This window comes from Brassica oleracea, chromosome C3, assembly GCF_000695525.1.
Source record: "Brassica oleracea var. oleracea cultivar TO1000 chromosome C3, BOL, whole genome shotgun sequence".
NCBI lineage: Eukaryota > Viridiplantae > Streptophyta > Magnoliopsida > Brassicales > Brassicaceae > Brassica > Brassica oleracea.
This window is the reverse complement of record NC_027750.1, coordinates 4,722,874-4,736,791: the sequence shown is the minus strand read 5'-3', so window position 1 is coordinate 4,736,791 and position 13,918 is coordinate 4,722,874. Positions and strand designations below refer to the sequence as shown.

Below are 13,918 nucleotides of genomic sequence, written 5' to 3'. Positions count from 1 at the left end.
GGAAACTATACTACACAACTACTATATCATAGTCACAACCCCAAACATACGGATACCGTATTTTACCAGACCAATTTACTAACAATTACAAACAGCAAACAATCGGTCACATAACAACTCCATAACAATTTCCTTACTATAACACATAGTATAGAGTAAATTAGTTACTACACCATAAGCTTACATGATTCACAAGAACCACTCCATGGACGACATTACAGTACTAGTGCATGTCCAGATCCAACAAACATGAACTTATAGAAACGGTTTACAAAACATTCCACACCAACTGACCAAAATTTAAACAAAAAGTTCCCCTGTTCTGTAACCAAAACCTTATTTAGAAAGTAACTCACCTTCTTAGTCGGTGATTTCACGATGCAGCTGTGTCCAGTACTTGTTTGTGTCGCGCCCGTTCAGTCACTGCTGCCCTGTATTGTTGCGTTCGTCGTTCTCCAACACGTACCCACTTCACCAGCACCTCAGTGGTCGAGTTACAGTTTACAAAAGGCCATTGTTGATTATGCAACCCTCTGCTTTTATTTCTGTCGCTGAATTTAAACCCTAAAAATTTACCTCTTTCACTCCCGTTTTTTTTCTCTCCTTTTGTCTTTTTGTTTTCTCTAGAACATCATAGGTCTGCTACGTTTCCTATTCAATGCGCGTGGGGTAAATTGGTTCAAGGGTATTTTCGTCAAGCTGCTGCTGTAATATATATTATATCCTAGCCATGTATTTCTTATGGTTAGTCGGTGAATTTTAATTTTTTTTTTGGTTATTAGATGCAAAAACTCATAAAAATTCTTACAGTAGAATAAAAACAATTATATCTGGCGTGAAATTACTGAAATCAAAATCAAGCCCGTCGGGTCAAAAAAAAGAAAAAAAAAACAAGAGAGAGGAGAGAGAGAAGCGATTCTCCCCTTTGTCTCTCCCCACATAACCCTAAAAACCTAGATCTGCCGCCGCGCTCCTCCATCTCCGGTGACCAGAAGCTCCTCTGGCTCTGGTCGCCACATCCTGTTACTAGAGCCACCAAGCCTTTTTCCCTTAGCTTCTCCTTCTTGCTAGCAGTCCTTCTTGTTTGGTGTTCTGGAGTTTCGCCGAGAGCAAACTAACCGGAGTTTCATTAGTATGTGGCTCCCCTAGAGCACCAACGAGGAGTGGCTCTGTCGGAGTGTCTAAGGAGCCTTCGTTTCAGCCCTGATTTACCAATTGTAGCAGATCTGGGTCAGATCTGATCTTGCATCTACCGAAGAAGTTGGACGAGCGTCGCTGCCTCCTCTACCCTTCTCGGTCTTGGCTTGTACCCATGCAGCTTTGACGGGCTCGTCTCAAGGTATCTTTGAGCTTCTCCCCTCCGTTTCGGAGAAACCAGCGGTGTGAAGGCTAACCACTCGGAGGACCTCTGTTATTAGTTCAATCGACGATATCCATGGTGTTTTAACGGTGTCTTCTCACAGCTTCTCTTTTCGCTCCTGTCATTGGCTCTTGGGTCTTGAGGACAACCCTTTGCGGTCTGATGCATATTGCAAGAAGATGGAGTTGTCGATCTACTGCTGTCTCACCTGTTTTTAAAGAGATTCATTCTCTTTCTATGCTTCAGTCCCCTCGCTTTTAGCTCCGATGAATCTCCCTGAGTATTCCTTGATGTTTCTGCCCTATGTTTGTGTTGCGTGGCCGGAAGAGGAGTCAAATTACCGCCTGCGCTTGACCAGTTCTGTTCTTCAAAGTAAGCGGTGTCATGTCGGATCAACTCAGTCTGTTTTTTAGTTCGAGATAGCTTTGGTTTGCTTATGCGACGTCCTCCTCTACTGGTGTTCCGGAGCCGTTGCCTGTCGCCCCCGTTGAAGCCGTGTGGAGCCACACTCCGGTGAGGTTTCGTGTGAGCTCCTTTAGCTATTCACTTGGTATCTTTGTTTATCAAGGATTCAAGTAGCGCTTGAAGTGGGACAAATTGTTGTCTTTTGCTCTGTTTTTTGTTAGCTCTAAGTTCACCATTATTGGTACTTTTGGAGTTAATTTCTAGTGTTTCTTAGGGACTTTTTTTAAACTTTTTTGCAGTCTCTAGGAGCAGATTGGCTTTTTAAGCAGAATCTGGTTCAATTCATATTGTAACTATACCTTCGTTTCTTTGGAATGACATTACAATTTAACAAAAAAAAAAAGAAAAATCAAGCCCGTCAGCCAAAAGACTCAAAGTACCCAAAACAAAGGCTTCTAACTTTAGCCCACATGTCATAATTGGGCCAACCCGATTCGACTCGGCGTTTACAAACGCGATTCCATCTGTTTATTCCGTTTACCTTACATCTGCTGGTTTTTGTGAATCTTCAATCTTGTAATGCTAAAAAACTACGATAAATTATTTATGCAGTACAGCAGTAGAGTGTAAGAATCTTATTCATTGCTACTCCTATGAATGTTCAATGATAACTCTGTACGTGCTCGTGGGGTTGAGCCTTGGAGGAGAGTTTTGGACATGGTTAAAGTCGATGTGGGCATGGAAAAATACTACATATCCATACATAGGTTATGGCCCTAACTCCATCCTACTTGCTGGCTCCTTCGCCTCTACATCTTGTTTCATCCTTCTCAAGCCTATCCTCTACGGCGAATTTATGTATAATCACAACCAACAAACCATATTAGTGTAAATGAGCAGAGTTGCTTACAGTAACTCATGTAAGAAAACGGTACCTTATGACAAACACACAACAAACAAAGAGCGCAAAACTGACAATATCTACAAAGTCAAACAAGATGTTTTTACTACAAAGCTTCTTGTCGGAAGGAATCTAAACTAGAGCGTGTCCTTTCTCCAAACCCCATCACCGAGTTACCCAAATCAAAGTCCAACACAAAGCCTTCTAACTGCAACCCACCCATTGTAATCGGACTGACCCGGTTCGACCCGCCGTCTACAATTCCCAAGCATTGGACCCCACCACCAACATCCACCAGCAGATTCTCCCCCTGAATCCTCCACCTCACCATCTCGCTCTGCAACGCCAGATCAACCGCCGGAAAATCCGAAGAAGACGTGCTCGTGAAGCAGAGACCAAACGGTGCCACGGGAGCCACCGATTTAGCGTTGCTCGCAGCAGCTTTAACGTAAGCATCCGCGAAAACCGCGTAGAGCGAGCTCTCCATCGTCGTGTAAGGGACCAACGTGCTTAGCTCTGCGGATAACGTGCCGTTCACGGCGAGCATGAACCCGTTGACTCTGATCGATTTCACGTTGATTAAGTAACCGCCGCTCGAGGTTGTTGACAGTGGCGTGTAGACCAACGATCTAGCTGCAGCCGCTCCGAACACATCCTCCACCGAACGCGTTGACACGACGCCGTTCGACGGCGAGAGATAAACAGTTAAACGACGGGGTTCGTTAGTTTCCGCGGCGAGTTGGGAAGGGAGAGAGATTTGGGCCTTGGAAAGGCCCATTACTCCTTGGGCTCCACTAGGGAGTCCACGTAACAGCAACGGAGGAGCGCAGGCGAAGAGAAGATCAACCGTTCCCTGAGAAGCAACAGATCCATATGATAAGACGTCTGTTGCGAGCTCTCCTCTCGCCGTAATCCCAACGACGCCGTTTCGGACAAGCAACTCGCAATCACCGTTTTGGTCTCCGCGCGATGAAACTCTGTCGTTCCCAGCTTTGGCTTTCAGACAGCCGCTTGAGCTTCCTGAGATCAGACTTCGCGACGTGGAGATATGTCCGGAGGTGCAATCGAACCATAGAAGCGTACCGGATAGATCAACGACGAGGTTAACCGGCTCATACGAGTCGCCAAGGCGAATCTCTGCGACGTATTGACCTGTTGATAGGTCTCGAGTAACAGGGAAAACGACACCGTTGACCGAACCAGAGATCTGTGATTTGGTAATGAGTAGAACGGAGAGGAAGGAGAAGACGAAGAGATTCAGACAAGAAGTAGAAGATGCCATTACAAGTGTGGTTGATTGAGTGAAGGGAAGGAGATGGATCAGGACGGTTTAAAAGGATAAGGTTCTTGTTTGAGAGAGAGAGAAGAGAAATGAGACGCGGTGGGGCGACGCCGGTTCAAGGATTGTTTTAAGGTAAGTGCTGAGTAGACTGCGTGTCGTTTCGGGAATTGTGGGGACTTTTTCTTCTGGTCAATGTTTTATCCATTTATTAGGAAAAAAGGTAGCCACACTAGAGGAGGTTTGGTATGTGCGACGGTAGTATTTTAATGCGTCGAGATATTTTGATTTTGTTAATTCTTTTGGGAATATCCTTAATCGTGGTAGAGTTTATGCGCCAGTTGGAGTTGTTTGGTACTTTGCTAATTCTCCACGTGACAAATAATTCATTTGAATATACAAAATTACAAAAGTTAGATTAAGCTTAGTTTATTATATACGGGCCTACTGAAAAATCTATATGGTTACGGCCCAATAGATTTTGGATCCTTTGCGACTCTATGTAGTATATAGTAGTGACTAGTGACATTTCAAAACTACATAAGACAATAATAATTTTATGAGTTGATTACACTAACACACACTTTTTGAATTTGTATTACACCTAGAGACACTTCTAACATGTGACACACTTTGTTGTGGGTCAGCAACATATTGTAGACAATTTTGCCCTTAATGGAAAGGATAGTTGTGGATGAGTGATTTGTGGACGAGTGATGTGTGGTTGGGTGATTTGTGGACGGGTGATGTGTGGATGAGTGATGAGTAATGTGTGGATACGTGATGTTAATGTGTTTATAGTACATACGTGGACAAACTCTCTATTTTGATTCTATAAAACTATACAACAATACGTGGACATAGACTCATGTTACTAAATTATACCATAAAACGTGGATACGGAATCTGTTATCTCCAATACAAACACTTGGCTTCTTCAACTCAATTGATAAATTATCTGCAGTTAAACTTCAATCAAGATGAGAAAGAGATGATATTGTGAGTATGAGCAGAGAGAAAAATCGAAGAAGCGTTTACCTTTTCTCGGAGAGTAATAGATCTTGCATGTCAGAGATTTCTGATCTAAGGAATTTGAGCTTTGTCATGATGTGGATGGATGTAATTTTGATTAGAATTGAATTTAGATCCCGAGATGATGAATGAAATCGAATGAATATTGTCCATGTCCACAACTAGTTTATAATTTTGTTAAGATGTTCATGTCCACAACTAATTTATAATTATGTTATCCACGCTTTCGTGTCCACGTCCACATTATATTTACACATTAATATATATAATTATATTTGAACATGGATCTTAAAAGATAAGAGAATTTTATATATAGTTTATTATGACAATTATTTTTGTTTAATATATTTTAGAACTTGAGATAAAAGTAAATAAATACATAAAGTAGAATAAGAAAAATAATAAAATGAAATAAGAAGAGGAGAGATATTCTCTTTAGTTTAGGATCATAAGAGTCTTTTTAACAAAAGAAAGTGTGTCTCAAGTGATAAGTGTCTTGTAGTGCAAATTGAATGTGAGAAATTGCCTCTACATGTAAAAAATTCTAATTTTATTAATCTATGTTCTTATACAAAAACCAAGAATCGAGAGTATGTGCATTAACAGCTGATCTTTCTGCCCAGTGAACCTATGTTCTGTAGTTTGTAAGTTAATGATGATAAGATTATTGTACAAAGTAATCTTAATCTAACCAGCAGCTTCTTTCATGGCTCTCTGATTTTCATGGTCCTGATGTGATTGAGAGTCTATCTTTATCAAGAGCGGCTCATTTAAATCAGCCGGAACATCAGCCACATCGTTCAGCTCAGGTGAGGCTGCAACCGCTCCGTTCATGTCCCCTCCGTGTTCTGCTAAAGCTTTTCTTAGAGCGTTCTGCGCCACCTTAGTAACACACACCATTAATATCACTGCAAAGAAGAAAAGATGAAAGAAAGAAACATAAATATCTGCAGGTTTCATAAAGATTATATCATAGTGAAAATGATCTGTCCAACTAACCGGATACTACAAGGCTCAGAATCAAGGATGCCTGCAAATTGCCAAAGACCGGTCAGAAAAGAGATTGAAAAAGAAGGTGATAATGTACTTTTAAGTTAAACTTGTGCGGATCTTACCCAGTGACCGAAAGATAACTCGCTCCACTTGTGAGTCACATCAGAAAGGTCTTTTAGAGTTGTTCCAACATACACCAACGCAAGCGTTATTGGCTGCCAAATTAACAATGCATCAAACCTGTATTCTTGCTCTCACAATTTAACATTTATCATGGAGAGAAGTGGATTAGGTGAAGATTACCATCATTCCTAACCAAGAAGAAAGCAAGTATGGTCCCAGCGTAATTGGAGTTACAGATAAGAGGTAGTTCAACATGCTGAATGGGAGAAGAGGAGCAAGCCGGAGCAACAAGCAAATCTATATTCAGTTTTGCATTATTCATAAGTTTCAAAAGTCAGCAGTAAAAAAATGATTAAAACTTGCATTGGTTGTTCTCACCTTGAAACCGGATTTCTCAATAGCGAGAGCCACTGATTGAAACTGAGGATAGTCCTTGAGTTTTGCAACTACAAATGGTTTTCCAATCTGCATAAGAACATTCATCATGTAAGCAAAACAAAGAGATAGCATATGTCTGCAAATCTTCTAATCACATAAGAAGTTTAAGACACTTACCGTACGGCCTAGAAGAAATGCTGCTCCAGAGCCAAGTGTAGCTCCCACCGAGTCCGCCACGAAACCAATTGGCAGCCCAAAGAGGTAGCCACCACCGATCTGAATATCATAGCTTCAACCAAATAAGACTTCTCACACACGAAAGAGTGGATAACAGCATCCGTAGTATACTTACTACACACAAAAGAATCAGGATGTGATGTGTATACCGTTAGAACAGAGGCAGGAACAGCCAGAACTGTTAGAGGAATGTAGGCGACAGCTCTACACACATATTACAAAAGAAAGACAAGTTCAGTAACTAGGTAAAAAGGCCTCCTAACTCTTATGTTTCCTCAATTTCTAGAAAGTTTTGTTTCCCAAAACCATGGTTAAACATAGATAAAGCTACGTCTGTTGATGAGCTCACAGCTACAATTCACTCCAGAACATAATTAGTATCATAACAAGAAGGAGAAACACTTACAGGGCAAGAGGTCCCCAAGGCCCTAGATCTTGTTCAACCCATAACAAAAAATCCCTCAAAAGCTGAAACACACACACAAAGAGAGAGAGAGACAGTAAGTTTCAGATCATAACTAGCTAATCCTACAAAATCACTAGTTCAAATTAAACAAATTCAAAAGAAAATATATCAATCTGAATAGTTTCACACATAAACACAACTTTCTCATAAACCATATGCCAAGAGTTAATATTTTCCTTTCACATGATCAGAAAGACGATGGAAAAAGCTCAAAACTTTATTGCTGTGAAACCTCAAATGAGACAATTCGACCCCACATTCACCAGAAACTCTAACGAAAAGGAAATGAATTTCGAGAAAACAACAAAGACCCATCACATAAAGCCACAACTGAAACCCCAATTTGGCAATTTACGGACCTGCTCGACGGGGAGGAAATAGAAAGCTAAGACAATTGCAGCTACAAGGATCAGAAGAACGGAGATCCGGAGAGCAGATCCCCACGTCAACGCCATTTACGGCGACCCTAAATCGATTGTGGTTGTCTCTGCCAAGCAAAAACAAAAACTAGATCTTCAAGGGTGGAGAGATTTGTCTCTTTCGCTTGCCTGGAGATTTATCTAATCAGAACAATTGAAAATGACAAGAATTTAATGTGGAACGGAGGTTTGTTGAAGGATGATTATTTCAATTGTTGATTTGGTTTGAAGACTTCCCAATTCCCATCTTTACCGTGAGCTTTTTTACATATGAACACTCTGAGCCGTCCTTTAATATATTTTCATAAATATCTTAATCTTTAGGGATCATATCTTAATACAATATTTGTTTGATTTTATCTTTTTCTACATTTGATGTTAATATTTATTGAGATGTTTAAGTAAAAACTATACAATTTAACTTTCACGGTTAGGCTTGACTACTAAACCGGTTACATACATGAAACAATACTTAAACCAACAATCCATAAAAAAGAGAACAACACACAGGAATGTCTGTTTTCAGCATCAATCGGTGAGGTGAAAAGTTTGATACCAATTAATGGACTTGTACCGTTGAGTGATAGCTCTCTGATCAAAACCAGCCATTGACGATTATATGGAGAAGACAAGAAACAATTTTGTATAAAGACAAGATAAAGCAACAAAAGAATCTGGGGATTATATAACAAGGACAACTTTTTTAACGATCCAAGATGAAAGAGAAATGACTATGAATCAGCTAAGAAGTTGAGTTAATTCATCGAGATTGAAATTTGTATAATTTTCATCCAAATAAATGAAAAGAAGGAAAAAAAGAAGATTTAGCTCCAAGGATCATCCCAACCACTGGGTCCTTCTCTTTTGACAAAACTCATAATGGCTTGAACAGCTTCATGAACTCTATTGGAGAGCGAGTGGTTCCCATGCTCTACCTCCACTTTCTCTGCTCCTCCCATTGCTTTACTCAACCTGCAATCACACAGATCCAATCAATCCTCTTGATTTGTTTATTCTTGTGCAATCATTTCTATACCATTTTGATAACATGTAATCACATAAATCAAATCAAATCCTTTTGATTTGTTTATTCATGTGCAATCATTTTCTACATTATTTTGGTCAAAAGTTTGTGTCTAAAGGACACTCTGTATATACTTATTTTAACTCAAGACTCTTAACATATGAACACAATGGAAACAATCTTGTCTTCCTACTGTCACTTTAGTTTAAGGCCTTACCTATTAACCAGAGCTTTTTTGTCGACATAATCCGGTACATACTCATCACCCATGGAGAAAATCACCTGTGTCCAACAACGGACATGGAGAATATAAGAAGCTAATCAGATCCCAATGGCTTCATCTAGAAACAAAATGTTCACCGGGACTGGAAATGAATCAATGATTGTGATGTTTAGTTTAGTTTTTACCTGACAAGGTGTGTTAGCCATGTGACCAAGTCTGGTTTTCAACTGATCATCACTAAGGTCAGAACTAAACATATCGTCGTCTCCCATGTAAGCGCAGAGGGAGTGGTATCTGCAGGAAGCAAACAAAAGATTGATTTTTGTATCCTCAAAACACAAGTTTTTTTTTTATTTTTTCCAAGGCTGTGATTATAATACAATGAAATAGATACTTACCTATAGGCAGAGATTGGAGCACTAGGATCAGCTTCTCTAGGCATTAGCTCCTCTGCTCGGCCTTCTTTTATCATGTTTGCAGCCAAGTCTATCATAGCTGGTGTTTCAGGAAGTGTTGCTTTGTACTCTCTATCGCTGACTGGGGCCTAAGGAAAGACAATGCAATATGCAATATGATCAGCTCTACATTAAAGTAAAAAACAAAATGATATAACAACACTAGACAAGATTCAGCTCAAGTCTTTTCACATACGATTACGAGCAGCTTTAAGAGAAGAAGGGAAAAATACAAGTCGAAGAATCTAGAACTGGCACCTGCAAAATTGCAGCCCGGACGGCTCGGGAGCATGCAGCATTTGTTCCCATATAATACACAATGTCCTGTTTCAAAGGACGTGAAGAAAAAAGTCTCTGTCATAACTTTTCTTTCAGAACCGTGGCCAAAAGTGTTTGAGGGCTTAACCAATCAATCACCTGGCAGCCAGTGCTATGACCAAGCAGAACAACGCCTTCAGAGTTCTCTTTGTTGATGAGATAGCTTATAAGTTGGTCGATCTCTTGTGCATCCTTCATCAAAAGGAACAAATAAACCGAAGAAATTCATAGTTTTAGTCCAGAGTCTTATCAATATCATATGAAATCTAAATCAATTGACCAAAAAAAAAAAACACTCTTTACTTGTTTCAAGCTGGAAGTGCCGAATCCAGAATAAGAAGATGACATGAGTAGTTGAACAAGTGACCATTTCTCTTTGTCCAAAGCAATTGCAAGTGGTTCCAAGTAACTGAAAAAAAAAAAACAATTTGTGAATGTTTCATTAATCAATATACATTGGAAAATAAAAGCTAGATTCGCCTAAAAGGCAACCATCATCTAGAATCAGCGGGAAAAAAAAACACTGCACAATCTATGCGAGAAAAAGATAGAGATTAAGGGCAAAGGGAGAAGCCACATACTCAGTAGCTAAAAGCCCATCGGTTAATCCACCGATAAATATCACTTGTTGCTTATACTCCCCAGTCTTAAAAGCCACCTGAAGGCGATACATGTGGTAAAAAGACAAGCAAGCTGTTAAATTTGATCATAAACATCCACAAACAAGAATCTACAGGTTTGTGCAAGAAACCATTCCGAAAGGGACGATATTTATTAAATTTGATCATCTGCTGCTTTGAGTAGTCAACTAAAATCATCTCACATAGCTTGAAACATTGACTTAAATCACCTTAAAAATGATCAATTGATCATGATCAGGAAACCAATTGATGAAAGGCAGCAAAGAAGCTTGAGATGAAAAAAGTCGTCTCCTTTTGACTCAAAAGCAAACGCAATTAACAAAACTGAACCTGAATTGATCTGGGACCGTATTTGAACAAAACTCCGCGAAATTGGTTCTTCCCTTTGATGGGTCCACCGTAATCCCCGCTTCCGATTCCCGTCGCGGACGCGCTTTTCGATAGCTTCGCGGGGTTGGGTTTGTCGCCGCGGCCGCGAACGATTCCGGAGAACCAGGACGTGGTCGACGAAGCGGCCGCCGGAGAAGACGAAGACTTCGGTGTCGACGCGGCCGCAGCAGCGGAAGAGGAGGAGGACATGGAGAGAGACATTCCTCGGCTTCGCAGAGACCGTGCGGCGGTTTATCAGATTCGTTTCGAATTCGAGACGACTGAGAAATGGAATTTCAGCGAATGAAATCACGCGCCAACACCCGCGTTACTGGGAGGATCCAAAAAAACAACGATGGAGAGCCTAACGACTAATATTAATGGGCCGAAAAATAGGCCCAAACTAAACAAGCGAAGTACAAAAGAAACTGAAGTTTTGGTCATTAGCTCTCTCTAAGGGTTTGATTCTCGCCGGCGACGACGAACTTTGACGGAGATGGCACTGTCTCACATTACCTCACTCTCAACTCTACAGTCTCCGTTCCACAAACTTCAATTCGTCGGAGTATCTCAAAATCGGGGAGAACTTATAATCCCGACGGAGAAAAATTCAAGATATCATTTGGTTTCGTTATGTCATACGGCGAGAAGAAATCGGCGGACCATCAGCTGCGTCGCCGGAGAAGTATCTTCAACTCCCTCTACTACTATCTCGTCGATATTCGTGAAGGGTATATTCGATTTGATTCGTCCTTTTATGAACTCTGTTCACCATATGCCTAGGTTTTATCAGAGATTGAATCTGTTATCTCTTCAAGTGCAATTTACAGGGCTTGCGGATTCAGTGACTGAAGGGCGTTTGAAGAAGGTCTTCTCGCAGTTTGGACAAGTTAGCCATGGTGAACCTCTCTCTCCCACGCGTTGAATATAGTTATTATGTTGCCTTGTTAAACAGTTGCTAATTGCTAGGCTAATAGGATTGAGTTAGGGAGGTTTTTGGTAGAATTTGAACCTCTTTATTAGCTTTTGCAAATCTTAAGCTAGAGAAACAAATGAGGGAATCCTGACTAGGTCCTGACTTTGAGCTAATGAGAAACTATTGATTTGCCAAAAAAAAGGGGTTTCAAAACTTATCTTCTTTAGATAGAGAAACAAATGAGGGAATCCTGAATTGCTACTATTTATAACTCTCTCATTCAACATTTGGAACCTACCTGCATATGTAGCATGAATAGCAATAAGAATATCGTTAGGTCAGCTTGGTTAGAAGAATCAGTCTGGAAGCTAGCACGTTCTTATTTACGTACCTTTTCTCTTGGCAGTAAAAATCATTGTGAACGAAAGAACTCGGCAGTCTCTAGGATATGGCTATGTCTGGTTTAACAAAAAAGAGGATGCACAGTTGGCTGTTGAAGCTATGAACGGAAAGGTATAAAAGGCTTCTTTGAATTCTATATAACATGTGTATTTTCTTCCATGCGTCAGTTAGATCTCCAAGATCATTTTGACAAAAGTTTTTTTAGCTTGATTCCGGATTGATTTTCATTCTTGAACACGTATAGGAATATAACATGACATTGTTGTTGATATCGTTTTTTTGGTTTAGTTCTTTGATGGCAGGTTTATACTTGTTAAATTCGGCCAGCCTGGATTGTCCCGTCGCCGGAGACCAAATTCCGATTTTCTTTTTGTAAATAAATAAATGATCTTACTATATTTTCTGTTGTGAGCGAATGTAATAAAAACTCGGATTCTAAAGGAGGAACCCATTTATTAAATGTCCCATAGAACAGGCTTTGGTACCGACTTATCGATAATTGACAATTGCTAGTAAAAATGCCCGTTGGCTAGTGAATTTGTAGTGGTCAGAGAGGCGATCGAACTAGTGATGTTGAGTGTCTCCTGCCTTCAGTGCCTCAGTGGTGTTGTGTGATTTATTGTTCTGACCCCTTCTTAGGCATTTAGTGGGCTTATTATTGTATGGGCCTCAGTAGATACTTAATTAGCGATCCAGATATTTTATTAAAGCAGAAAAGAACTAATCATTAGAAGTTAAAAAGAAAAGGAAATATAATTATCACGCCATTTGGTATTTTATGATGCAGGTCATGTGATGCTCATGGACTGAAGCATTTCCACTGCGCATGGGACGGATCGGGTATCCGGGTAATTTTAAGGTATCCGGATTTTTATCCGGCGGATCCATAATTTTACTATTCTTATCTGGGTCTTGGGTTTTCGGATATCCGGGTGTCGGATATCCGGATGTCAGATATCCTTCTAAAAATTGTAATATCCGACGGATATCCGGATCCGGATTTGGATCCTTAAAATAAATAAAAAATAATATTAATATAAATAAAATATTAACAATAATTGAAAAATTAAAAAAATATATAATGTTTTTAATTATTTTTATGTATAATATTACAAAATTTATATAAAATTTATATATACTATTATAAAAATAAAATATATTAAATAAAATTAATTTTTATATATAGAAATTATTATTTTTGAAATAGTTATTAATAAAACTTACGGATCCGGATATCCGGACTAAAAAATTAAAATATCCGGATCCGGATCTGACTTTGACGGATCCAAAATTTTTTTATCCGGATCTGGATTAGACCTCTCCAGATATCCGATTTTCGGATCGGATCCGTATCGATTCTCGGATCGAATCCGGATCTCGGATAAAAATCTCAGGCCTAGTTTCAACGGATTTTCTCGTGGCCCTTCGTTCTCCCTAGGGGTGTTCAATCCGAATATCGGTTCGGTTTAGGTTCGGTTTTTTTCGGTTTTCCGTATTTCGGTTAGTAAAATATAACTACCATTCTAAATCCATATTTACTTCGGTTCGGTTCGGTTTATATACCGTCGGTTTTCGGTTTATTCGGTTTTATACAAAAAGCATAATTATTTAGTTTGAGATCATATTATATGAATTTTAGAGTCATATTGTCAACACAGTCATTTATTAAAAATATATTACATGTTCAAATAAATGAACAAAAAAAGTAAAAATGCTTCTACCATCAAATAAAATAATCAAATCTATAACTAAAATCAAAGCTTCAAATTTTGAAAATAAAAATATGAAACAAAACATAAACATGAAAGAAAAGTTTTTCCACTCTTCCATATTTAGTGTTCATTAAAGTCATGTTTTTTCAATCGAACACGAAACTCTGTTTGTTTACAGATAAGAAAAAAGTTGTGAAAATTTTTCATTAATTATTGTCCATCAAATTTATAATCTTCATATTAATTTAGTGAAGACTAAAATAAA

At 39.3% G+C, this 13,918-nt stretch overlaps 4 protein-coding genes across 4 annotated transcripts; 1 reads left to right on the top strand and 3 right to left on the bottom strand.

Moving 5' to 3' along the window:
• Nucleotides 1–2,624: 2,624 nt before the first annotated feature.
• On the bottom strand, nt 2,625–4,180 carry LOC106335704 (basic 7S globulin 2-like). The gene has a single exon (XM_013774292.1). The coding sequence runs from the start codon at nt 3,946–3,948 to the stop codon at nt 2,773–2,775; it is 1,176 nt and encodes a 391-aa protein (XP_013629746.1). The 5' UTR covers nt 3,949–4,180; the 3' UTR covers nt 2,625–2,772.
• A 1,345-nt stretch (nt 4,181–5,525) lies between these two features.
• On the bottom strand, nt 5,526–7,863 carry LOC106331802 (TVP38/TMEM64 family membrane protein slr0305-like). The gene is made up of 9 exons (XM_013770214.1): nt 7,534–7,863; nt 7,115–7,176; nt 6,858–6,912; nt 6,649–6,747; nt 6,472–6,558; nt 6,274–6,390; nt 6,093–6,185; nt 5,977–6,007; nt 5,526–5,885 (listed from the first exon to the last, which is right to left on the bottom strand). The coding sequence occupies exons 1-9, from the start codon at nt 7,627–7,629 to the stop codon at nt 5,665–5,667; spliced, it is 861 nt and encodes a 286-aa protein (XP_013625668.1). The 5' UTR covers nt 7,630–7,863; the 3' UTR covers nt 5,526–5,664.
• A 389-nt stretch (nt 7,864–8,252) lies between these two features.
• On the bottom strand, nt 8,253–10,932 carry LOC106331631 (UPF0613 protein PB24D3.06c-like). The gene is made up of 9 exons (XM_013770022.1): nt 10,585–10,932; nt 10,195–10,271; nt 9,917–10,022; nt 9,713–9,805; nt 9,554–9,619; nt 9,239–9,384; nt 9,026–9,134; nt 8,835–8,899; nt 8,253–8,565 (listed from the first exon to the last, which is right to left on the bottom strand). The coding sequence occupies exons 1-9, from the start codon at nt 10,843–10,845 to the stop codon at nt 8,418–8,420; spliced, it is 1,071 nt and encodes a 356-aa protein (XP_013625476.1). The 5' UTR covers nt 10,846–10,932; the 3' UTR covers nt 8,253–8,417.
• Nucleotides 10,933–11,056: 124 nt separating this feature from the next.
• LOC106332752 (uncharacterized RNA-binding protein C25G10.01) lies at nt 11,057–12,425 on the top strand. Its single transcript, XM_013771251.1, has 4 exons — nt 11,057–11,354; nt 11,454–11,522; nt 11,946–12,052; nt 12,230–12,425. Exons 1-4 carry the CDS (start codon nt 11,120–11,122, stop codon nt 12,323–12,325), a joined length of 507 nt encoding a protein of 168 aa, XP_013626705.1. The 5' UTR covers nt 11,057–11,119; the 3' UTR covers nt 12,326–12,425.
• The last annotated feature ends 1,493 nt before the right edge of the window (nt 12,426–13,918 follow it).